We start from the raw sequence: 26,280 nt of genomic DNA on the forward strand, positions 1-26,280 counted from the left end.
AGGATGAACGCCCGAAACATATCTACGACCAAGGGTTTCAATTTCAGGGTGACAATATTATGCTTGAACATGGAAGCGGCAACGTTTGCACAGTTCACCGAATTTCATCATCAAATGCGTGATTTGGAAACTCGCGTTCAGCTGCAAGATGATTTGGTTGAGCATATGTGGGCCCATGTTGGCAACCAATAGATGTCACTATCTTTTTTTTAATGTATTTGAGACAATTTAATTTTTATTTGGCCTGGAAACTATGAGATATTTATTTGGTTGAGATATTCATGTATTTTTTTTGAATTATGTAAACTAAGGTCAAATTTTTATATGTTTGCAGAAAAACATGATAGACCGTTTATGAGGACGAAAATGCATCTGTGTCTTGAGGCACGATCGACCCAAATATAGAAGGAAGCTATGAGCGAGCAGCCAACGAACAAAAAATGGAGAAAACGCGCGTGGACGACGCGTTGGAGTTGCTCTAACTCCGGGGGCTGCCGGGCTCCGTAGACTGCAGTGGCCGTTCTCTCATCTCCGCTTGCTCAACACAGGGCTGGTGCCTTGGTGCTTGGTGGGGAGTTGCTAAGAAATCTTCGACAAAGCATGTCTGATGTGGCCGCGCGGCTTCCTCTTGCGTCTTCTCCTCCGCGTGACCGCCGGCGCCACTGCCCGCCACGCCTGCGCGCGCGTCCACCCGCTCCTCGTGAAGTCCGGCCACGCTTCCGACACTCGCCTCGCCACCGCGCTCGCCGACGCCTATGCCAAGTCCGGCCTCGTCACGCACGCGCGCAGGGTGTTCGACGAAACGCCGCGCAGGGACCTCGTGCTCTGGAACGTCATGATCTCCTGCTACTCGTCCCATGGCCTGCTCCTCGACTCATGGGCCCTCTTCGCCTCCATGCGGAGGAGGCCCGGCCTCTCCGGCGACGGCTTCACCTTCAGTGCCTTGCTGAGCGCCCGCGCTCCTCCTTCTTCCCGCGGCCACCTCCTGGGGCTCCTGGCGCACGGCCTTGTTCTCAGGCTGGGCCTCCAGCTGGACCTTGTCGTCGCCACCGCGCTCCTCGACATGTATGCAAAGTGCGGCCGGGTCGCTGATGCTCGCTGGGTGTTCGATGCCATGCTGCTAAGGAACTCTGTATCCTGGAATGCCATCATTGTCTGCTATGGCCGCCATGATGGAGGCAAGGAAGCACTGCAGATTTTCGTGTCCATGCTCAGGAATGATGATGGCTGCTGTTGTCGGCCTGACGAGCTCACGCTTGCCAGTTTGCTTAGTTCCTGTGCCAACATGGCAGCTGCCTATGAGGCTACCCAGCTTCATGCTTATGCCCTCAAAAGGGGCTTACAAGGATTTCTGCAAGTAGCCAACGCTCTGATCATGGCCTATGGTAAGAATGGTTTTCTTCAACAAGCAACACAGACATTTGCCACCATCCATAGCCCAGACATAGTTTCATGGTCATCCATGGTTTCATCTTTCGCCTACCTTGGGTGTGCCAAGAGCGCAATCCATGTGTTTGAAAGAATGCTCCAACAAGGCGTGCGGCCTGACGGCATTGCGTTTCTTGGAGTTCTTTCTGCCTGCAGCCATGCTGGACTCATTCAACATGGCCTGAAGTATTTTCTTCTAATGACGACGGACTACCAAATTGATCCATGTCCGCAGCATCTTGCTTGTCTCGTTGATCTCCTAGGGAGAGCTGGCAGGGTTCAGGACGCCTACAACATTTTACTCAACATCTCCTGCCAAACAAACACTGATGTAATTGGAGCTTTCCTTGCTGCCTGCAAGACACGAGGCAACATTGAGTTGGCAAAGTGGGCTGCTGATAGGCTACTCGGTCTGGAGCCAAACGAGCCAGCCAATTACCTGCTTATATCTAATGCTTATGCTGCTGCAGGAGCTTGGAGTGAGCTTGCAAAGGTAAGAAGTTTTATGAGAAACGTGGGCGGCAACAAGGTGCCTGGTTGTAGCTGGATAGAAATAGGTGGAAAGGTTCAGACATTTGTCTCCAATGATATTTTGCTCCAACAATCAACAAATATGCGACAAATGATGGAAATTCTTGTTACATTCATGGAAAAAGAGAGCAATGACGATACTCTTTGTAAGGATTCAGATTTTATTTCAGAACGGTTTTGATGTCTCGGTAAAAAATATATATGGGTTAAACTGACATCTGCAATATATTGTGTCTGACCTTGTCAATGTGGCAATTGAACCATTCTAAGGTAACTTGAAGATTTCCTTATTACATGGTAGTTAGATCATTTCACCATACATTTTCTTTAAACTGAATGGATTGCCAGAATTGCCTGGAACAGGTTATCATAAAAATGAAGATAGGATACTAGAACCCTCAGGAAGGCAGAAAATTGTCTCTTGCTTATGCAGTTATGCTTATGTACGTATGTCAACAATCATATATTTCTGTCGAATCATAGATTTATCTTGCAGTGGTGCAAATCGATTTATTATTTCTCATGAATCTCCAGATGTTGTGCTAATATGAAAAAGTGAGGAGGGTTAGCAGGTAGATGAGGTGATCCGTGATCCTAATACGCCGCTTCTATCCCCGAGATGGCGACAGCTGACAGTCGTGTTAGAATACTTCTCGCCGCCGCGAGATGGTGGAGCGAAGACTAATCAGTATGTCGCTCTCCCTGAGCTCCTCTCTTCAGAATGTCACCTAAGACAACATGGCAGCAACTTAAGCAGCAGATTAGTACCCCACGAATCGAGCACTCTTAACTCGATCGATCATAATTGATGGACGACCGTTCTTATCTCAGTCATCATAATTGACGGACGATGATCGTGACCATGATGACTCTCTCTTGTGTGTGTGCTTGATGCCTGTCGTCCTTCGCCCATTACTGTTTTCTCAGGGGTGCTTGCGGTGCTCCATTTCTGGCTGGTTGCTGGAGGTTGGTAAGGCAGGTTCAGATCTGGGCTTTTAGTGCGATTCAAGTCTACAGGATTCAGATTTTATTTCAGAATGGTTTCGATATCTCAATAAAAATACATGCGGATTAAACTGACATCTGCAATGTATGGTCTCAGACCTTACCAGTGTGACAATGTAACCATTTTCAGGTAACCTGAAGATTTCCTTATTACATGGTAGTTACATCATCTCACCATATATTTAAACTGAATGGATTGCCAGAATTGCCTGGAACAGGTTATCATAAAGACGGAGATAGGATACTAGAACCGTCGGGAAGGCAGAAACTGGTCTCTTGCTTATGCAGTTATGCTTATGTAAGTATTTCAACAATCATATATTTCTATCGAATTGTATATTTCTATCGCAGTGCTGCAAATCGATTTATTACTTCTCATGAACCTCAAGATGTTGTGCTATAACATGAAAAGTGAGGAGGGTTAGCAGGTAGATGAGGTGATCTGTGATCCATGATCCTAATCCGCCACTTCTATCCCCGAGATGACGATGGCTGAGAGTCATGTTAGGATATTTCTCGCCGCTATGAGATGGTGGAGCGAAGACTAATCAGTATGTCGCTCTCCCCAAGCTCCTCTCCCCCGAATGGCGCCTGAGACAACATGGCAGCAACTTAAGCAGCAGATTAGTACCCATCAAATTGAGCACTCTTAACTCAACTGATCATAATTGACGGGCGACCGTTCTTATCTCAGTCATCCTAATTGACGGACGATGATCGTGAGCATGATGACTCTATGCGTGTGTTCTTGATGCCTGTCGTCCTTCGCCCACACTGTCAAGCTTGTGGTGCTCCATTTCTGGCTGGTGGCTGGAGGTTGGTGTGGCAGGTCCAGATCCGGGCTTTTAGTGCAATTCAAGTCTACAGGCTGTGTTGTCCACGCATATGACTAGTATTACGTCAGGGGCTAATCTGGCATGTAAGTGTTGGGTTCAAGTGAACGTGAACCCAATGAATTTTTCTTAAACTGACTAAATTGCTACTCCCCCTGTCCCACAATATAAACGTCTTATATTACGGGACGGAGGGATAGTACTTAGCACCATGTGTCACTAGTTAGTTTGAGCTCATACTTTTACTGGGATGAACCAATACTAAATTTCCCTGGCTGACTATTGCGTGTTGACAACCTATAAGCATCTCTTATGGGGTGCTTGATGGGAAAGCTATGGGTTTGGCTGCCCTATCCTACTATTCACTCTGGAGGTGGTTGGCTGAGGTATATCAATCTGCCTAACCCTACTTTTACTGTACTACCAATTCTAGCTTAAATTGCTTTCTATCTTCACATGACACTAAAGAAGCGGGAGACATAGTCAATATGTCTGCGGTAGAGTCCACAACCGATATGCACGCATTCTATTTCTAACTAAGGATTGCCATCTTTTACAAGATGAATTAATTCATTTGCATACATTTAGATATTAATAGGACATACAGTACAAAACTCATCAATGGTGTCTATGGTTTTCTTTGATGTGTGTGGTCTTTCGCTCTTTATTTCCCGGTGGGGCAAAGGATAAGATTAAGATTTCACGATGTAGAAATGATGTAAGTATGTGATAAACACAGATGAATTGTCTGTATGTGGGAGTCCAAGAGATCATGGGGATCTACCAAGTGGGGACGTGCCAATTGTCAGCCACTCATCCATTATTTGTCAGTCACCGCAGCAAAAGGACATGAGAGGCACTCGTCGACCTCTACCCTGCAACATACGTCAACTTGGTCCCAGCCACAATGTTCAACCAACCGTAGCTAGCTGGGCCAACTTGCCTATTCTTGGCTCAATCTCTGGGGGGGTGTTTTCTTGTAATATTTGTAGGTTGTATGTGTTAAATCTAGTTAAGTACTTTGTGTCCCTAGTCGTTTCTAAGGTTTACAATTAGAAGGCCAGTGTTGCCAAATCATTGTCGCGTGTCGGCGTATGCATGGATGATCACTCACTGTAATTTGTGTAATTTCTGACGCAGTTGTTGCATGTCTACAAGGTTTTGTGCTCGAAAAGAAGCAAGCTTGCTGATAGAGCGTAACGAAATCCTGTAGCGCACATCGATCCTGTGATGTAGCTTGAAAACTAGAATTGGTCATAAACAATTCCAGATTGTTTCTGCTCTTTTGAAACATGTGTAAGTTTGCACTACTTGTGTGTTACAAACAATGTGCTTCAAACTTACTTTACTAGATTGGGAAGTAAAAAAAATATGTTTGAAACGATGCTCCATGATAGATGACAAATAAAGCGAGTCATGTATGTTTTCCAGTTTGTCTATTTCATATTTTTTTTTGGCGAAATTGTTTGTCTACTCCATTAATTGTGGCACATGCATTAGCTATACAAGAGGTCACATGATGCAGCACTCGTCACAGATGGTCACTTTTACTGTGTGACAACGTGCGTGGAGCAGGATTGTGTGTACGAGTCTGGTCCCTTCTGGACATCTTCGCAGTTAAACTGTTTCCTCAATCCAAAACGTGAAATAATGCATCATTGATTGGTTGTCATCTTATCTCACTGGGTAGTGGCCTCACATTTCTTTGCTCATTTGTAGCTTGGTGATGGGACCACAAATTCTGGTTTTTACGTGTATATGACGAGGCGAAATATAATGCTGAGTATGTGAGTAACTGCTTCGGCGTACCTTATGTACTATGTCCATCCTTATTTGTGTAGAGAACGAAAGTCGATTTGTCTAGATTAAATATCTTAACTACATGTAAGTTTACATGCCTCGTCCGTTCAAAGGAATTTCACGAACTATCTGAGTAGTTCTCTTATCCCATATATTGGCCTAGGCTTGGTTAAATCTTTGCGCTGCCAGAGAACTAATGTGAACTCAAATCAGTGTGTCAACTATGTCGTGCTTATCTTTCTTTAGTCATCACTTCGTTTTGTCATGTCAAAGATTGAAAACCATGGGCATAACACATGATGAATTGATTGGTATCATTCTCATGTGCTTGGTACCTACTTAGAGATGCATCCTAAATTTGGGGGAGATGATTGCATCATGTATGACTAGGATGTTGGGAAGTGCAAATTGGGGTCTGTTTCTATGCCATACAAACAAGGTAATATTTCAGAGGTCTTGCGGTACCTTGTGTGTACCAATGGATCAATGATATATAACAAATCTATTCTTAATTTAGCGTCATGGAATTTTTGTGAAAAAACTATCAATTTGGGTGGTCCTTTTCCTAGAAATATGGTGATAACCATGGGAAAATATTAAAGCACAAAATTTTCTCTAAATTCACAAAAAGAAAAGTAATTGTAAATCGTGAACAACTTTTGGATATACCTTTTTGGCCGCCTATCATTAGCTCTCTTTCTTCTTCTCCCTTAAATATGTCAACCTCAACTCCCACACCGTGTGAGGCAGAAAATGATAGAAAGGGAGAGAGATATATAGAGGGAGAAAATGTGCCAACTGATGAGTCCCTTGCTTTTATGCATGCACCAACTAATCATAGAATTGGGCCATAAGCATCGGTGCTCAGTGGTGCTTGCCAGTTTGGAAACGAGGGGCGGGAAATGACAAAAAACATATAAATATGTTAGAAGTTCACATGAAAAACAGATGAATGAGAAAACACATAATTTTTCACAGCGAGCCGTTTGTAACGCGGGAAATGAGGAAACACAAGGACTCTCAATAGAGTAACTGGCATGATCTTGCAAGGGATAAACATGTTCATCTCAAATTTCTTGCTTATTTTTATTCCGAAACCACATGTCCTACGTGAATAATTGTTCACAGTGATTTCTAAGAACAATAAATTACACGAAACAGGATAGCATAATGAGTCCAGACGGGCCCCACATGGCATAGGCGGATAAGAGAGAGAGAGAGAGAGCCCACGTTCTCGACCACAGCGGTATCGTGCTTTACCTTATCTGCCGCATTCCCTCCAACTCATGTTGTTATACTGAGCAAACCAAACTTATTCGTCTCGAAATCTGCACCAGATCGAGCTCAGCAACGCGAGCCGAGCCGGAGGCGTTCGTCTGCCCGGGGTGGCGCCATGCGGATCCGCCTCTTCCTCTGAACCGGGCAAGCGCGAGCCGCCTTCCTCCTCGTGCTCGACGGCGGCGACGAGCGTCGGTGGCCGCATAGCAAAGTCCAGCAACGAGCAGGTGATTCGGCGCCCCGCGACGAGCGCCTGAAGGCGACGCTCCGTCTGTCTAATTGCTTGCTTGACGCTCGATTTGCCTCCGGCTCGACTGTACTCTGCCTTGCTATGATCTTGATGGTTCCTAGCACACCTTTTCCCTGTGAAATTGAAGCGTTCTCACCGGAATCTCCTGCGCTTTCTTCAGGGTTTCATGTAGGGGAGGGCAACCTGTTCCCAGCCCTCGATTTCCACCGGAGCGTGCGAAGTCCAGTCGGCAGCAACGGCGACGCCGGTGGAGGCAGCCGCGGGCACGGCAATGCCGGTTCCTCTTGCCCCTTACCCAACCCCTCCTGTGCCCTTCACACCACCCGCTCCCAATGCAGGTATGGTCGCCGGCTGGGTACTGCAGGAACGGAGACGGCTTTGGCAACCCTTTGATGCTCCCCTTTTTTGTTTTTTGAGAAACTATTATTTGATTGATGTTTCTTAGCTACCCAAAAAACGAAGATGTTAACGGCATAACGTTCTGGCTTCTTCATGATTTTTGGACTAAAAAGTCCATAGGAGCTGATTTTTCATGTTGCAGTTCCTTCTGCTGTTTTTATTCTCCGAATTTCTGATAGAACAGATTAAGCCCGAGATACTCTATCAACTAGGCCATAGATGTTTCTCACCTGATTTTGCTGTTGCAATGCCTTTCTAAAATGTAACTTTGGGTTATTGGTAGGTGAGCTTCAGCCGCTGAAATTTCATAACTAAGGTTCCATGCTTGTGCAATTTCAGGGGCTCAAAGCCAACTTGTCTGCTCTGGGTGCCGGAATCTGCTCATGTATCCTGCCGGCGCAACGTCGGTCTGCTGCGCAGTTTGCAGTACCGTGACCGCTGTTCCGGCTCCCGGTATGCACATCAATCTCATTTTGCTCATCAAAGATTTGTAAGTAATGTGGCAGCTGAACATTGAGTTCTATATTTACAAGATTAGTAGTATAGAAGACAGTAGCGTGCATTCTAATCGACTGCGACAAGTTACATTAGCTGGAAACTATCCTCAAGTGCAGTTCTCTGAATATATTTTCCACCCTGATTCGGTGTAGGGACTGAAATGGCGCAGCTAGTTTGCGGAGGATGCCACACTCTTCTCATGTACATACGCGGCGCCACAAGTGTACAGTGTTCTTGCTGCCACACTGTCAACCTGGCAATGGAAGGTACATGGACCAAAGCTTTTCTTTCTCTCTCTCTTCCCGGGACTTGCAAGTGGGATATGCTGCTGGTTTTGATTCCCTTTTCGAAACGATGTTGACATTGATTCGTGTATGTAAAATCCTCCTTCTGGGCAGAACGTATTCTGAGGTTGGAAAAGCTCTAGCAATCAGTCGATAACCGTTAACATCGTAAAATTGGCTTATCCTGAAGTCGCACTCATCAAAATTGGACACTAGGATGTATGCATTTGTTGTGATGCAGAAAACAAAAGGTTTGACAAGGATCTCCCAGATCTACCAAAAGTTTGATGAATATATCTCTCCTAGTTTTACCATAAGTCTGACAAACATGTCCTACAGTTACTACTGAACGATTCACAAACACAAAGATTGAAAGGTACCACTAGCATTGGGTCTTGACTTCTGAAGATGCTCCACAGGTTCTAAGAACTCAGAAGGATGAGTGCATAGAGCTGATGTGTGCTCATCAAATCTCAAATACTCTGAATGACAAACTCTATCTTGTGCTTGGCCGCAGCGAATCAGGTTGCGCATGTAAACTGCGGGAGTTGCCGAATGCTGCTCATGTACCAGTATGGCGCGAGGTCCGTCAAATGTGCAGTCTGCAGTTTCGTCACGTCAGTTGGGGTAAGTATTCATTATCGGAGCTGTCAATCCTAGCACGCGACAAGAGCATTTGCTCTTTTTCTGGATTTTTCACATCATTTAATTGGCATTGCTGTTGAGCGACCTGAATTTCACACCAACCATACCTGAATGCGTTACTTCTTTACCCTTTTCAGGCATCATCGGGTGCAGAGCAGAAGCCCAGCAACTGAACTCCTGCAACTTTATTTGGGAAGCAGCACCCCGGAATAAGAATGCTTTGAGTGCACATGTATAGAGTTCTTCCCAGAAGCAATCTCTTCCTCCCCTCTCCATTTCCCACCTTCGTTGGACCTGGCGAGCTTGCGGAATAAACAAGAGTTTTTGGTAATACATAGTGCTCAAAATTCGTCGAATCATCTGTGTAACTGGATCAGACAGATATATGAACCCACCATGTTTATGTTCAATCCTAGCTTCTTTTACTTGTGTTTTATTTATATTTATTCAGATTTTTTTTCTCCTTGTGGTTATCTGAAGAATTTCTGCCGACGCGCCTTTGTCGTGGCAGTTCTTGAACCGAACAATATTATTACCGCCAACATGATCAGGAACAGTTCACAAACACATACAAAGTCCAAATGCTGCATGATTAGGGTGCGCAAACACATCAGATGGGAGTTGAATGGTGGACTCTGGAGGAGAGTTGATGTTGATTGCCATGGCACACAGGATTGGGTGAGTGTTGGGCACCATCACTCTGACTCTTGTCCAACTCTGAATCTCTGATGGCCTCTCCCAGCCAGCAAACAGCTTATGGTGATACGATGGCATGTCATGCATCTGGTCTGAGACTGAGAAGGACTGTCAGTCCCTGACCACTCTATCAATGGACCCAATTATTGCCAGGAAAGGTGCGCGGAAAAGTTTAGAGAACAGAACACAATGATGTAAAGGCGTAGATGGTGCTCGGTCGCGTCAGCACTCAGTGGTGCCTGCTGCTAGTCACAGTTCAGGGACATACTCGTACTACTGAATAGCAACATCACTATTCATGTGTTAGAATCATGTGGACCAAAGGAGACCTAAGGGCATGGCCAATGCTCCAAGTTGGACGGCTGCTCCATAGAAAAAGCTGATGATATGGAAGAGAGAGGGGGGGAAAGCTAGTGCTTGAAGAGAAGAATGGGATCTTGCAGAGGAGGCCGGTGCTTCATCCAAAAAAGTGAAATAAAGCAAAAGAGAAGAGCTGGTTGTGAGAGATGTGATGCATGTGTGAAGGAAAAAGTAAGAGAGATGCTAAGGAAAATGATGGAGATGTGGTCCGGCCAAGCTATGGCTGCTTTGGGGATAGAAAAATTATACAGTGGTTTCAACCTACATGGCAGATGGGGCAGCTACATGGTGCTGCCTCCATTGTACATGCCCTAATGAGTCTAGGGGCATACTGCAGGATTGGTGGGTATCTCAGCTGTTGTTTATCTGGTGGACCGGGACTTTGCTCACTGCATCAAGTTACAAAAACAACTGGAATAACTTTTTTTAAGGGGTAATAAAAAAAACTGAAAGAAATACAATGGCATAGATAACACTGGTATCTAACACTACGTCACAATAATACAAACCACAATTCACAACACCAGTGGAGATATTTTAGGTGCTTAGTATTTCTAGCGCAGGTCGTTGGGTAGCGACTAATCACATACCACCTGCGATTGCTATGTTTCATATGGGTCCAACCCAAGTAGGCTTCTACGGGAGATTTGAACCTTCCAAGGATGGGTTTTATGTGTTATTCTCTTGTTTCGCTTTTCTGGTTTTTCATTTATGTTCTTTTATCTCGCGTGGATATTTTCCAAATTCATGAAAACAATTTGAAACCGTGAACAGTTTTTGAATTCACAAACATTTATTCAAATTCATGATTTTTGACAAAATCATGAATTCACAAACATTGTTTGAATTCATGAACATTTTTTTCAAAATCATGAATTCATCAAAACTTTTCAAAATCAAAAGCATGAATTCGTGAACCTTTTCTTTTAATTCACGAACATTCTTTGAAATTCCTTAAATAATCGAACTCACATTTTAATAATTAATTAACCTTTTGTAAAGTCATGAACATTTTTTTAATCTGGTTTCTTAAAGGCACGACTTTTATAAATTAGGAACATTTTTTACATTCGTGAATAATAATACAGATTTTTTTAAAATTTCATAATCATTTTTTTAAATCAGAACATTTTTTAAAATCGTAGAACAATTTTCAACTAATTAAATTTTTACAATCCATCAATATTTTTAAAATTCATGAGAACGGTTTATTTTCAAAACCCGGAGATTTTTAGAAGTTAAAATAAAATATAAAACACTAATAAAAAAAGGAGTCTCCATGCGCCCACACATGGGCCGGCCGAAATCATTAGTGAGGGGCGTGCGCGCTTTGGGAGCGGACTAGTCGGAGCCCTACAAACTGGGCCGGCCCTGTTTTACAACCGTTGACATTTTTTAAAAATCCGAAAAAATCGAAAATAAATTGTGAATACGAAAATGTTCATAAAATAGAAAAAGGGTTCATAAATTTTGAAAAAAGTTCACCGTGATCTGAAAAAAAGGATCACAAATTTTTAAAAAGTTCTAAGATTTTGAAAATTAGTTTACTAATTTGAAAAAAAGTTCATCTATTTTGAAAAAAAAAATCACAAACTTGAAAAAAGTTCATCTAATTCGAAAAATGTTCACGAATTGAAAATTAGTTCATCAATTTTACAAAAAAAGCTAAATTGAAAAATTTTGCGCATTTATCATTTATCAAAAAGAGTAAGAATAAACAATAAGAAAAAGGAAAAAAAGAAAAATTTAAAAATAAAAACCGAACAAAGTCGTTCGAAAAAACAGTAAGTACATCAACTAAATGGAAGGTAATCAGTCACGTCCAAAGGAGGTGGCTGGGTGGTTATCGTCGCCCCAAAATTTAATTGAAAACTTCTATAATGAATAGTACCTAATGCGTGGGCTTTAAGTTTGGCTCATCACCGCCTTTCATAAAAAAAGTTGCCATTTTTGTTTTTCAAGTTCTAATGAATTTCTAGACATACCAAATTCATGTTATATGTATGTGCTAATTTGTTCTTAGTTTTTTAGTACTTTTTGAAAGTGTCAACCGAACTCGGGTGGACATGAAGCCCCCCCCCCACCCCTCCCAAACACCAAACGTTGGGGTTTGAACCCAGACCAAGGGCATCATAATTCTGGCAATCCGTCGTTCTAAATTGATTATAATCTTGATATGTCATTTAAAATTCTAGTATGAACATCTTTTGTGAATATTGATGAAAGACGTATGTACTTCACACACAAGTAACTAATGCATTATTACACCCTTTTTCCCAAAAAAAGTGTACTTACTTTTTGTGTAAATTCTCATACAATAGTCGCGATTATAAAATGACAATGCTTTTACGTATGAATATAATGGTCACTATTTTATGTAACACAAAATCACACATTTATTGGACAAACAGCATGAATTCATGTAGTAAAACTATGTCTTATATCATTGGTGTAATTGTTGGTCAATGATACAAAGTGAATGGTGATGGTATAAAAAAATGCGAAATAGAGACATACCTTCCTTAAAATTGCATCGTCGAGGCGGCCAGTGGGCGCTGTTGAAAGCACACCCACTCCCTTGGTGGTTTTGGTAATTCATTTCAACATACATATTGTTGGACTAATGTTTTCCTTGAGTATATTTCAGGATAAGTTCAACCTAGGCACAACTTTGGAAAGTGAATGTGGACCCCTGAAGATACTAAGGACAAGTTTTGGCCAAACCTCAAGACTTCATTTTATGTTTAAGTGGTCCAAGATTACATTTAGTCAATAGGTATGCCAATAGTATAAAAAGGGGATGTGGTTGATGATAATGGATTCACTCCTCAAGTGCTTAGAGATCAATCACCAAAAGCCTCATTCAAATTCTCATATTCCACTATGTCACAAACCTTAAGTGAAATTCGGACTCACCGGAACAGATACACCCTGAGTCACGGAGCCATTCATGATAAGCCATTTCCTAAACCCTAGAACTCCAGTTCCACCAAAGAACACTTGCCAACCTTTTGTTGCCAACTAAAATTCATTCCAAATTTTTGAACGGTTTCAGTCGCTGACACCGAAGTGTGTAAAGTGATTAGGTCATTACAACTCGGAGCCACCGACGTTTTCACCCGGTCTCACCGAAACGCCTAAAGTTCAAACATTTTGTACCGATCGGTCTCACTGAGTGGTTTTGGCCCCACCGAGTAATGCATAAAGGTGTGCAACGATTGGATTTTTGGTGATGTCTATATACACCCCACCCACTCCACCGAACTCTCAAAGAGCAACCAGAGCGAAGCATACACATTCCATATCCATATTTCTGAGAGAGAGAGAGAGAGAGCTCCTGATTCTTGTGTTGAGATCAAAAGGATTCCGCTCCAACCATATAACCTTTGATTTGTAGTCACCTCATTACTTCCCACCCAAACCCTCTCCTAACCTAAAGCCAAACTCTGTGAAAGAGTGTTTCAATGTGGAGGAGATTATCTTTTGAAGCACGAGAGCAAGGAGTTCATCATCAACAACCCCGCCTATTATCTTTTCGAGGGCTGTGCCTGCTAGATTGGCTAAGTGTGCTTGGGAGTCTCCAAATCATGTGGAGAAACCAAGAAGTTTGTAAGGGTAAGGAGATCACCTACTTCGTTTGTGAAGATCTATCCCGAGTGAGGTTAGTCCTTTGTGGGCGTAAGCCATGGTGGGATAGGCAAGGTTGCTTTTTCGTGGACCCTTTGTGGGTGGATCCTTACGTGGACTCAATTCCTCCATGGAATATCACAACCATTATCCTTGAGATCATTGATCCTTTAGATTGAAGCCTCCATCAACATGGGCATACGATAGCACCACCTATCAGAACCACGGATCAAAAATCATCTGTGTCAACCTTTGTTTGCAAATCTTTCAAACTGCTCTCCCTATTTTACTTTCACTTGTATGATTGCTATTTTTCGTTGCCCATACTCTAGATATGCATGTGTAGGGTGTACTTGCTGTTATCTAGCTTGTGTCAAGATTTGTCAAAGAATCAAGAAACATTAAAATTGCTAATTAAGCTTTGCTACTGTCTATTCACCCCCCCCCTCTAGACATCCCCTTTCGATCCTACAAGGGGTATCAGAGTTTTGGTATCCATTGCTTTGGCTCTACCACCTCAGAGAAGGATGTATTTGTCTACTTTGAGGAGTCTTAGTTGTAGAGTTCCTATTCTCAATGAAGAGTACTTTAACTTTTGGAAAGATGAAATGCTTGATATATTTGATGGTTTCAACTTGAGTGAGTATATTCATCGTACTTATGCCCCCCGGTTGATCACTTGCACCCAACCCCTAAGGAAGAACTTGACATATGCTTCATAATTTAAGAACCATAAATCTTTTTTTTTTGAGAATCAAGAGTAAACAATTACTCAAGATGGTTGCTACACTCCTTACGCATCATGTTTCGTATATTTTCTGGGACTCCGTCCTTGAGTTGCAGGTCTCCCATTCTCCTTGCTTCAACAGCAATTTCATGCGCCAGGGCATTGCATTCCCGCCCAGCAAACGAGACCGAATGCGACGCAAACAGAGTTAGGGTAGCCTTAATGTCTTGGATCACAGCGAACCAAGGGGACAGACAGGGAGTAGTGGCCATCAGTTCCTTGGTGATCGTCTGGCAATCCATTTCCATTTCCACCGGGCCCCTATACACTGGCGCCAATGCTTGCAGGCCAATCAGAGCAGCCTTGGCTTCCGCCTCTTCCACACTTCTCGATGTCGCCAGTTGTTTTCCCATGCACATGACGACCTGCCCCCTATGATCTCTAGCGACAGCCCCCGCCCAAGAAGCACCATTGTCAGGTAGGAACGCTGCATCAGAATTGATCTTGACCATTCCTACGCTTGGGGTGACCCGCTGTCTCAGTTTATGTGTCGTCTGTCGTGTCGTGTTAGTAGCAGCATGCCATGGGTTCTTCCCACCATCTGGCGACAAGGGAGCCTTCTCCATCTCTTCCTCGTACTACAGCAGGAAAAGAACATATTTTTTTAACAGGCTCCTTTCCATTCCCATGCACAATATCATCACCTAGATGCCAGCACCTCCAGAGCATCCTGAGAATCCTGGCTCTTATTTCCTCAGATTCCGGACACAATAGCAACTGAAGCCAGTCAGGGCTAGTTCAGCAAAATGTGTGATCAGGGCGGAGATCCCAATTTTCTCTAAGGGCTGCTCTCAAAGCTCTACTTTTTGTGCACTCTACTACATCATGAAACTCATCCTCCTCACTACAGCCGCATATGTTACAGATAGCATCCAATTCGAGTGTTCTTCTGAACTTATTCATCTTCGTTGCCAGAATGTTAGTGGCGATCCTCCATCCAAAAATTCTGACCTTTGGAGGGACATTTGCTTTCCATATGACATACCAGATGCTCCGGTCCCGAGCCTTGCTTGAAGAACTTGTTGGGGTCTGGGCTACATGAGCTTGTAGTGACGCGACAAGCTTATACACGCTCTGATAACCCACAAGTATAGGGGATCGCAACAGTTTTTGAGGGTAGAGTATTCAACCCAAATTTATTGATTCGACACAAGGGGAGCCAAAGAATATTCTCAAGTATTAGCAGTTGAGTTGTCAATTCAACCACACCTGGATAACTTAATATCTGCAGCAAAATATTTAGTAGCAAAGTAATATGGAAGTAACGGTAACGGTAGCAAAAGTAACAGTAGCAATTTTGTAGTGATTGTAACAGTGGCAGCGGTAAAGTAACTAAGCAAAGAGCAATATGTGAAAAGCTCGTAGGCATTAGATTAGTGATGGATAATTATGTCGGATGCATTATTCATGCAACAATTATAACATAGGGTGACACAGAACTAGCTCCAATTCATCAATGTAATGTAGGCATGTATTCCAAATATAGTCATACGTGCTTATCGAAAAGAACTTGCATGACATCCTTTGTCCTACCCTCCCGTGGCAGCGGGGTCCTATTGGAAACTAAGGGATATTAAGGCCTCCTTTTAATAGAGTACCAGACCAAAGCGTTAACACATAGTGAATACATGAACTCCTCAAACTACGGTCATCACCGGGAGTGGTCGCGATTATTGTCACTTCAGGGTTGCCGGATCATAACACATAGTAGGTGACTAATGACTTGCAAGATAGGATCAAGAACTCACATATATTAATGAAAACATAATAGGTTCAGATCTGAATTCATGGCACTCGGGCCCTAGTGACAAGCATTAAGCATAGCAAAGTCATAGCAACATCAATCTCAGAGCATAGTGGATACTAGGGATCAAACCCTAACAAAACTAACTCGATTACATGATAAATCTCATCCAACCCATCACCGTCCAGCAAGCCTACGATGGAATTACTCACGCACGGCGGTGAGCATAATGAAATTGGTGATGGAGGAAGGTTGATGATGATGATGGCGATGGATTCCCCTCTCCGGAGCCCCGAACGGACTCCAGATCAGCCCTCCCGAGAGAGATTAGGGCTTGGCGGCAGCTCCGTATCGTAAAACGCGATGAATCCTTCTCTCTCATTTTTTCTCCCCGAACGTGAATATATGGAGTTGGAGTTGAGGTCGGTGGAGCATCAGGGGGCCCATGAGGCAGGGGGCGCGCCTAGGGGGGTAGGCGCGCCCCCACCCTCGTGGATAGGGTGTGGGCCCCCTGGTCTTGATACTTTCGCTAGTATTTTTTATATATTCCAAAAATATTCTCCGTGAAGTTTCAGGTCATTCCGAGAACTTTTATTTCTGCACAAAAATAACACCATGGCAATTCTGCTGAAAACATCGTCCGTCCGGGTTAGTTCCATTCAAATCATGCAAGTTAGAGTCCAAAACAAGGGCAAAAGTGTTTGGAAAAGTAGATACGATGGAGACGTATCAACTCCCCCAAGCTTAAACCTTTGCTTGTCCTCAAGCAATTCAGTTGACAAACTGAAAGTGATAAAGAAAAACTTTTACAAACTCTGTTTGCTCTTGTTGTTGCAAATATGTAAAGCCAGCATTCAAGTTTTCAGCAAAGATTATGAACTAACCATATTCACAATAACATTTAGGTCTCGTGCTTACTCATATCAATGGCATAATCAACTAGCGAGCAATAATAATAAATATTGGATGACAACACTTTCTCAAAACAATCATAATATGATGTAACAAGATGGTATCTTGCTAGCCCTTTCTGAGACCGCAAAACATAAATGCATAGCACCTTTGAAGATCAAGGACTGACTAGACATTGTAATTCATGGTAAAAGAGATCCAGCCATAGTCATACTCAATATAAATTAATAGTAATGGATGCAAATGACAGCGGTGCTCTCCAACTGGTGCTTTTTAATAAGAGGATGATGACTCAACATAAAAGTAAATAGATAGGCCCTTCGCAGAGGGAAGCAGGGATTTGTAGAGGTGCCAGAGCTCGATTTTTGAAAAAGAGATAAATAATATTTTGAGCGGCATACTTTCATTATCAACATAACAACCGAGAGATCTCAATATCTTCCATGCTACACACATTATAGGCGGTTCCCAAGCAGAATGGTAAAGTTTATACTCCCCCACCACCAACAAGCATCAATCCATGGCTTGCCCGAAACAACGGGTGCCTCCAACTAACAACAGTCCTGGGGGAGTTTTGTTTGCAATTATTTTGATTTGGTTTGAGCATGGGACTGGGCATCCCGGTGACCAGCCATTTTCTCGTGAGTGAGGAGCGGAGTCCACTCCTCTTGAGAATAACCCGCTTAGCATGGGAGATACAGACAACCCTAGTTGATACAGGAGCTATTTGAGCATGCAAAACAGAATTCCATTTGAAGGTTTAGAGTTTGGCACATACAAATTTACTTGGAACGGCAGGTAGATACCGCATATAGGAAGGTATGGTGGACTCATATGGAATAACTTTGGGGTTTATGGAAGTGGATGCACAAGCAGTATTCCCGCTTATTACAAGTGAAGGCTAGAAAGAGACTAGGAAGCGACCAACTAGAGAGCGACAACAGTCATGAACATGCATTGAAATTAATAAACACTGAGTGCAAGTATGAGTAGGATATAATCCACCATGAACATAAATATCGTGGAGGCTATGTTGATTTTGTTTCAACTACATGTGTGAACATGTGCCAAGTCAAGTCACTCGAATCATTCAAAGGAGGATACCACCCTATCATACCACATCACAACCATTTTAATAGCATGTTGGCACGCAAGGTAAACCATTATAAACTCCTAGCAAATTAAGCATGGCATAAGCAACTATAATCTCTAATTGTCATTGCAAACCTGTTTCATTCATAATAGGCTGAATCAGGAATGATGAACTAATCATATTTACAAAAACAAGAGAGGTCGAGTTCATACTAGCTTCTCTCATCTCAATCAGTCCATCATATATCGTCATTATTGCCTTTCACTTGCACGACCGAACGGTGTGGATAATAATAATAGTGCACGTGCAATTGGACTAAGCTGGAATCTGCAAGCATTTAATTCAAGGGAGAAGGCAAAGTAATATGGGCTCCTGGTTAAATTAACAACAATGCATATAAGAGCCACTTCAACATTTTCATTATGGTCTTCTCCTCTCGACCCCCGAAGAAAAGAAAAGAAATAAAACTATTTACACGAGAAAGCTCCCAACAAGCAAAGGAAGAACGAGAAATCTTTTTAGGTTTTCTTTTAATTACTACTACTACAGGCATGGAAAGTAAACTAGCTAAAAGCTACAACTATTTTTTTTCTTAAGGTTATTCAAGCACACAAGAAGAAAGCAAGAAGAAGGAAAATAAACTAGCATAGATAGTACAATGAAAAAGTATGAGCACCGACAACTGGCATGAGTGTGTGAACATGAATGTAATGTCGGTGAGAAATACGTACTCCCCCAAGCTTAGGCTTTTGGCCTAAGTTGGTCTATGCCCATGGATCAAAGTTGTAGCTGGGGTCGTACTGAGATGCAGCAGCTATTGCCTCATGAGCTGCAGCTTGGAGGCGAGATGTCTCCGTCCTCCTCTCATACTCGTTCGCCTCCTCCCTGGTTATAATATATCTCCTTTTTGCCTGAAAGTCAAAGAAACCAGGAGCAGGGAGAGCAACATGGAAAATGCGACGCTTGTCAAAGATTAGTCGGTATTGGAGGAACTGTTCGTTCCTCTCAACAAACTGATGACGAACCATAGTATTATAATCTAAATAAGCAGGAGGCAGTTCCATATCATTTTCATGTATGGGTATCTCAAGATAATTAGCTACACGGGTTGCATAAATTCCACCGAACAAATCTCCACCAATACTATTATTATGCAACCTACGTGCAACAATGGCCCCCCAAGTTATATTGTTTATCTCCTAACACAGCACTCCTGAGAACACTAAGATATGGAACACACATGTGACATGCCTCATCCTTACCGTTTATGCATCTACCTATAAAGAGAGCAAAATAGTGTATAGCAGGAAAATGAATGCTCCCTATGGTAGCTTGTGTTATTTCTCTAGATTCCCCCACAGTGATATTGGCAAGAAAATCTTTAAACTCAGATTTGCGAGGTTCACTAGCACTACCCCATTGCGGGAGTTTACAAGCAGTATTAAAATCTTCTAAGTCCATGGTATAAGATTTATTATAAAGATCAAATAGGACAGTGTGAGAATTGCGTGAAGATGTAAATTTGAACCTTCTCACAAAGGAATCGGTTAGGTGATAATACTGAGGGCACTTATCTAGCATGAAGCCCTCGAGTTCAACATTACGCACATATGCGTCAAATTCCTCCTTAATTCCTGCTTGGACCATGAAATCTTCTGACGGCCATTCACAAGGCCTCACTTGAGCTTCTCTTGGTAGTTCATGGTCCAGCTCACATATTGCGGGCCTGGGTCCTTGCTTCCTAGAAGAACCACCTTCGTACATTTTCCTAAACATATTTCTTCCTCTGAAAAATTTCTGAAATTTTTAGTAACTCAAAATAAAAGTGAACCAAACTCAACAAAATTGATAGCAACTACTCCCACAAGTGCCTAGAGACTATATCATGCATTAGAACTACTTGGGACCAAATAAATTTGACATGCAAGCTCAAGAACAGGGTCACCTAGGCAGCAAAAATTTGCAATGAATAAAGCACTAGAACAAAAACTAATTGGACCATTGGAGAAGTCACATACCGAAGAACAATCCCCCAAAGCAGTTTTGTGAATGGAGCTTTGAGCAAGAAGATCGAAAATGGCAGCAAGATGAGCTAGAACTCGTGCTTGAGCTGGTGGGTGATTTTTTCTGGAGGGAGACGAAGTGTGTGGGTGCTGGAATAAGTGGAGGGGGCCACCAGGGGCCCACGAGGCAGGGGGCGTGCCTAGGGGGGTGGGCGCGCCCTGGACCCTCGTGGCCAGGTGCTGGCTCCCCCTGATGTGTTCTCAGTGCCAAATATTCTTAAATATTCTAGAAAAAAATCATATTTCAATTTCAGGGCATTTGGAGAACTTTTATTTTCAGGGTATTTTTTTATTGCACGGATAATTCAGAAAACAGACAGAAAATACTATTTTTTGCTTTATTTAATCTAAATAACAAAACGTAAAAGGAGGGTATAGAAGGTTGTGCTTTCTAACTTCATCCATCTCATGCTCATCAAAAGGAATCCACTAACAAGGTTGATCAAGTCTTGTTAACAAACTCATTCCGAATCGCATGAAACCGGAGAATTTTCAAATAGCACTAAGTTACCTCAACGGGGATATGCAGATCCCCAACAATAAGAATATCATATTTCTTCTTGACAGTAGGAAGAGGAAATTCAAAACCTCCAATAGTAATCGATGGAATTTTTCCAATAGAATTGATACTGTGGACTTGAGGTTGTTTCCTCGGAAAGTGTACCGTATGCTCATTACCATTAACATGAAAAGTGACATTGCCTTTGTGGCAATCAATAACAGCCCCTGTAGTATTCAAAAAGGGTCTACCAAGGATAATAGACATACTATCGTCCTCGGGAATATCAAGAATAACAAAGTCCGTTAAGATAGTAACGTTTGCAACCACAACAGGCACATCCTCACAAATACCAACAGGTATATCAGTTGATTTATCGGCCATTTGCAAAGATATTTCAGTAGGTGTCAACTTATTCAAATCAAGTCTATGATATAAAGAGAGAGGCATAACACTAACACTGGATCCAAAATCACATAATGCAGTTTTAACATAGTTTCTTTTAATGGAGCATGGTATAGTTGGTACTCCTGGATCTCCAAGTTTCTTAGGTATTCCACCTTTAAAAGTATAATTAGCAAGCATGGTGGAAATTTCAGCTTCCGGTATCTTTATTTTATTTGTAACAATATCTTTCATATACTTAGCATAAGGATTCATTTTAAGCATATCAGTCAAACGCATACGCAAAAAGATAGGTCTAATCATTTCAGCAAAGCGCTCAAAATCCTCATATTCCTTTTTCTTGGATGGTCTATGAGGAAAAGGCATGGGTTTCTGAACCCATGGTTCTCTCCTTACCGTGCTTCCTAGCAACAAAGTCTCTCTTATCATAACGTTGATTCTTTGATTGTGGGTTATCAAGATCAACAGCAGGTTCAATTTCTACATCATTGTCATTGCTAGGTTAAGCATCAACATGAACATCATCATTAACATTATCGCTAGGTTCATGTTCATCGCCAGATTGTGTTTCAGCATCAGAAATAGAAATATCATTGGGATTCTTAGGTGTCTCAACAACAGGTTCACTAGAAGCATGCAAAGTCCTATCATTTTTCTTTTTCTTTTTAGAAGGACTAGGTGCATCAACATTAGTTCTCTGAGAATCTTGCTCAATTCTCTTAGGGTGGCCCTCAGGATACAAAGGTTCCTGAGTCATTTTACCCCCTCTAGTCATAACTCTAACAACATTATCTTTTTTCTTATTATTTAATTCATTGAGCAAATCATTTTGAGCTTTAAGCACTTGCTCTACTTGAGTGGTAACCATAGAAGCATGTTTACTGATAAGTTTAAGTTCACCTTTAACTCTAGACATATAATCACTCAAGTGGTCAATCATATAAGCATTGCGTTTCAATTGTCTACTAACATAAGCATTGAAGTTTTCTTGTTTAACAATAAAATTATCAAACTCATCTAAGCATTGGCTAGCAGACTTATAACGAGGAATATCACCTTCATCAAATCTATAGAGAGAATTTACCTTTACTACCTATGTAGGGTTATGAAGACCATGTATTTCTTCTATATGTGGTAAATTCAGACCATGTATTTCTTCAATAGGAGGCAAATTCTGAACATCTTCAGCTTTAATACCTTTTTCTTTCATAGATTTCTTTGCCTCTTGCATATCTTCAGGACTGAGAAATAGAATACCCCTTTTCTTCGGAGTTGGCTTAGGAGTTGGTTCAGGAAGTGTCCAATTATTTTCATTAGTCAACATATTATTCAATAGCAACTCAGCTTGATCAACAGTTCTTTCCCTGAAAACACAACCAGCACAACTATCCAGGTGGTCTCTGGAAGCATCGGTTAGTCCATTATAAAAGATATCAAGTACTTCATTTTTCTTGAGAGGATGATCAGGCAAAGCATTAAGTAATTGGAGAAGCCTCCCCCAAGCTTGTGGGAGACTCTCTTCTTCAATTTGCACAAAATTATATATTTCCCTTAAAGCAGCTTGTTTCTTATGAGCAGGGAAATATTTAGCAGAGAAGTAATAAATCATATCCTGGGGACTACGCACACAACCAGGATCAAGAGAATTAAACCATGTCTTAGCATCACCCTTTAATGAGAACGGAAATAATTAAGGATATAGTAGTAGCGAGTTTTCTCATCATTAGTGAACAGGGTGGCTATATCATTTAATTTAGTAAGATGTGTCACAACAGTTTCAGATTCATAGCCATAGAAAGGATCAGATTCAACCAAAGTAATTATCTCAGGATCGATAGAGAAATCATAATCCTTATCAGTAATACAGATAGGTGAAGTAGCAAAAGCAGGGTCGTATTTCATTCTAGCATTCAAAGATTTTTTTCCTTCAGCTTAGCTAATAATTTCTTAAGATCATATCTATCATTGCAAGCAAGAAAATCTCTAGCAGTTTCTTTATCCATAACATAACCCTCAGGCACAACAGGCAATTCATATCTAGGGGGAGAATATTCATCATCACTTTCATCAATATTATCAGTTTCAATAATTTCATCCTCTCTAGCCCAAGCAAGTTGTTCATCAAGAAATTCACCTAGTGGCACGGTATTATAAAGCATAGAAGTAGTTTCATCATAAGTATCATGCATAGCAGAAGTGGCATCATCAACAACATGCGACATATCAGAATTAATAGTAGAAGCAGGATTAGGTGTCGCAAGTTTACTCAAAACAGAAGGAGAATCAAGTGCAGAGCTAGATGGTAGTTCCTTACCTCCCCTCGTAGTTGAGGGAAATTTTTTGGTTTTCTCGTCTTTCAAGTTCCTCATAGTGACCAGCAGATATAAATCCCAAGTGACTCAAAGAATACAGCTATGCCCCCGACAACGGCGCCAGAAAATAGTCTTGATAACCCACAACTATAGGGGATCGCAACAGTTTTCGAGGGTAGAGTATTCAACCCAAATTTATTGATTCGACACAAGGGGAGCCAAAGAATATTCTCAAGTATTAGCAGTTGAGTTGTCAATTCAACCACACCTGGATAACTTAATATCTGCAGCAAAGTATTTAGTAGCAAAGTAATATGGAAGTAAGGGTAACGGTAGCAAAAGTAACAGTAGCAATTTTGTAGTGATTGTAACAGTGGCAGCGGTAAAGTATTTAAGCAAAGAGCAATATGTGAAAAGCTCGTAGGCATTAGATTAGTGATGGATAATTATGTCGGATGCGATTATTCATGCAACAGTTATAACATAGGGTGACACATAACTAGCTCCAATTCATCAATGTAATGTAGGCATGTATTCCGAATATAGTCATACGTGCTTATGGAAAAGAACTTGCATGACATCTTTTGTCCTACCCTCCCGTGGCAGCGGGGTCCTATTGGAAACTAAGGTATATTAAGGCCTCCTTTTAATAGAGTACTGGACCAAAGCATTGACACATAGTGAATACATGAACTCCTTAAACTACGGTCATCACCGGGAGTGGTCCCGATTATTGTCACTTCGGGGTTGCCGGATCATAACACATAGTAGGTGACTAATGACTTGCAAGATAGGATCAAGAACTCATATATATTCATGAAAACATAATAGGTCCAGATCTGAATTCATGGCACTCGGGCCCTAGTGACAAGCATTAAGCATAGCAAAGTCATAGCAACATCAATCTCAGAACATAGTGGATACTAGGGATCAAACCCTAACAAAACTAACTCGATTACATGATAAATCTCATCCAACCCATCACCGTCCAGCAAGCCTACGATGGAATTACTCACGCACAGCGGTGAGCATCATGAAATTGGTGATGGAGGAAGGTTGATGATGACGACGGCGACGGATTCCCCTCTCCGGAGCCCCGAACGGACTCCAGATCAACCCTCCCGAGAGAGATTAGGGCTTGGCGGCGGCTCCGTATCGTAAAACGCGGTGAATCTTTCTCTCTCATTTTTTTCTCCCCGAACGTGAATATATGGAGTTGGAGTTGAGGTCGGTGGAGCATCAGGGGGCCCACGAGGCAGGGGGCGCGCCCAGGGGGGTAGGCGCACCCCTCACTCGTGGACAGGGTGTGGGCCCCCTGGTCTTGATTCTTTCACCAGTATTTTTTATATATTCCAAAAATATTCTCCGTGAAGTTTCAGGTCATTCTGAGAACTTTTATTTCTGCACAAAAATAACACCATGGCAATTCTACTGAAAACAGCGTCAGTCTGGGTTAGTTCCATTCAAATAATGCAAGTTAGAGTCCAAACAAGGGAAAAAGTGTTTGGAAAAGTAGATACGATGGAGACGTATCACGCTCCTTACTGAAAAGACTCCACTCCTCTCATGATGCCAGGCGATGTGATCCGCCACATCCGCTTGAGGGATTGCCAACTTGATTATTTCTTCCACGTCAAAATCATGGAAGATTTGTTTAATAAGTTCTGTATTCCACTCTTTCCTGTCCGAATGCATTAGCTGATTCACCCATCTCAATCTCGATTGTCTGATGAAAGAAGCCGTGTGAGGACCCTCTTTTTTAGGAATCCACTGGTCCCTCTGGATTTGTATGCTCTTACCATCTCCTAGTCTCCAAATTATGCCCTTTTTGAGAAGTTCCAGCCCTGCTTCTATACCTCCCCAAACAGGGGATGCGTTCGAGGCGAAGACAGTGTCCAGCAAATTCCTGTGCGGGTAATACTTGGATTTCATAACTCTTGCAAAAAGGCTGTCTGGGTATTGCATCCGTCTCCACCCTTGTTTTGCAAGAAGGGCTAGATTAAACAGATGCATATCCATGAACCCGATGCCACCCACCCGCTTAGGCCGAGTCATGTGTTCCCACGACATCCAGTGGACCTTCCAGTGCCCTTCCTTCGAAGGAAATATGCCCTAGAGGCAATAATAAAGTTGTTATTTATATTTCCTTATATCATGATAAATGTTTATTATTCATGCTAGAATTGTATTAACCGGAAACTTAGTACATGTGTGAATACATAGACAAACAGAGTGTCCCTAGTATGCCTCTACTTGACTAGCTCGTTAATCAAAGATGGTTAAGTTTCCTGGCCATAGACATGTGTTGTCATTTGATGAATGGGATCACATCATTAGAGAATGATGTGATGGACAAGACCCATCCATTATCTTAGCATAATGATCATTTTGTTTTATTGCTATTGCTTTCTTCATGACTTATACATGTTCCTCTGACTATGAGATTATGCAACTCCCGAATACCGGAGGAACACCTTGTGTGCTATCAAACGTCACAACGTAAATAGGTGATTATAAAGATGCTCTATAGGTGTCTCCGATGGTGTTTGTTGAGTTGGCATAGATCGAGATTAGGATTTGTCACTCCGAGTATGAGAGAGGTATCTTTGGGCCCTCTCGGTAATGCACATCACTATGAGCCTTGCAAGTAATGTGACTAATGAGTTAGTCATGGGATGATGCATTATGGAATGAGTAAAGAGACTTGCCGGCGAGATTGAACTAGGTATGATGATACCGACGATCGAATCTCCGGCAAGTAACATACCGATGACAAAGGGAACAACGTATGTTGTTATGCGGTTTGACCGATAAAGATCTTCGTAGAATAT

The 26,280-nt window shown here is 42.1% G+C and overlaps 2 protein-coding genes across 3 annotated transcripts; both read left to right on the forward strand.

Annotated features, from left to right (window-relative positions):
- The first annotated feature begins 340 nt into the window (after nt 1-340).
- LOC123182206 (pentatricopeptide repeat-containing protein At2g46050, mitochondrial) lies at nt 341-3,597 on the forward strand. 2 transcript variants are annotated; one of them, XM_044594704.1, is made up of 4 exons: nt 341-2,229; nt 2,323-2,402; nt 2,494-3,094; nt 3,183-3,597. In XM_044594704.1, exon 1 carries the CDS (start codon nt 608-610, stop codon nt 2,138-2,140), a length of 1,533 nt encoding a protein of 510 aa, XP_044450639.1. In that variant the 5' UTR covers nt 341-607; the 3' UTR covers nt 2,141-2,229; nt 2,323-2,402; nt 2,494-3,094; nt 3,183-3,597. The 2 variants fall into 2 exon arrangements, with proteins under 2 accessions (XP_044450639.1, XP_044450638.1); XM_044594703.1 differs by having other exon boundaries at nt 341-2,402.
- A 3,231-nt stretch (nt 3,598-6,828) lies between these two features.
- Nucleotides 6,829-9,376, forward strand: LOC100125715 (protein LSD1). The gene is made up of 6 exons (XM_044594705.1): nt 6,829-7,102; nt 7,286-7,463; nt 7,864-7,977; nt 8,175-8,288; nt 8,824-8,933; nt 9,089-9,376. The coding sequence occupies exons 2-6, from the start codon at nt 7,397-7,399 to the stop codon at nt 9,122-9,124; spliced, it is 441 nt and encodes a 146-aa protein (XP_044450640.1). The 5' UTR covers nt 6,829-7,102; nt 7,286-7,396; the 3' UTR covers nt 9,125-9,376.
- Nucleotides 9,377-26,280: the final 16,904 nt, after the last annotated feature.

Source organism: Triticum aestivum, chromosome 1D, assembly GCF_018294505.1.
Source record: "Triticum aestivum cultivar Chinese Spring chromosome 1D, IWGSC CS RefSeq v2.1, whole genome shotgun sequence".
NCBI lineage: Eukaryota > Viridiplantae > Streptophyta > Magnoliopsida > Poales > Poaceae > Triticum > Triticum aestivum.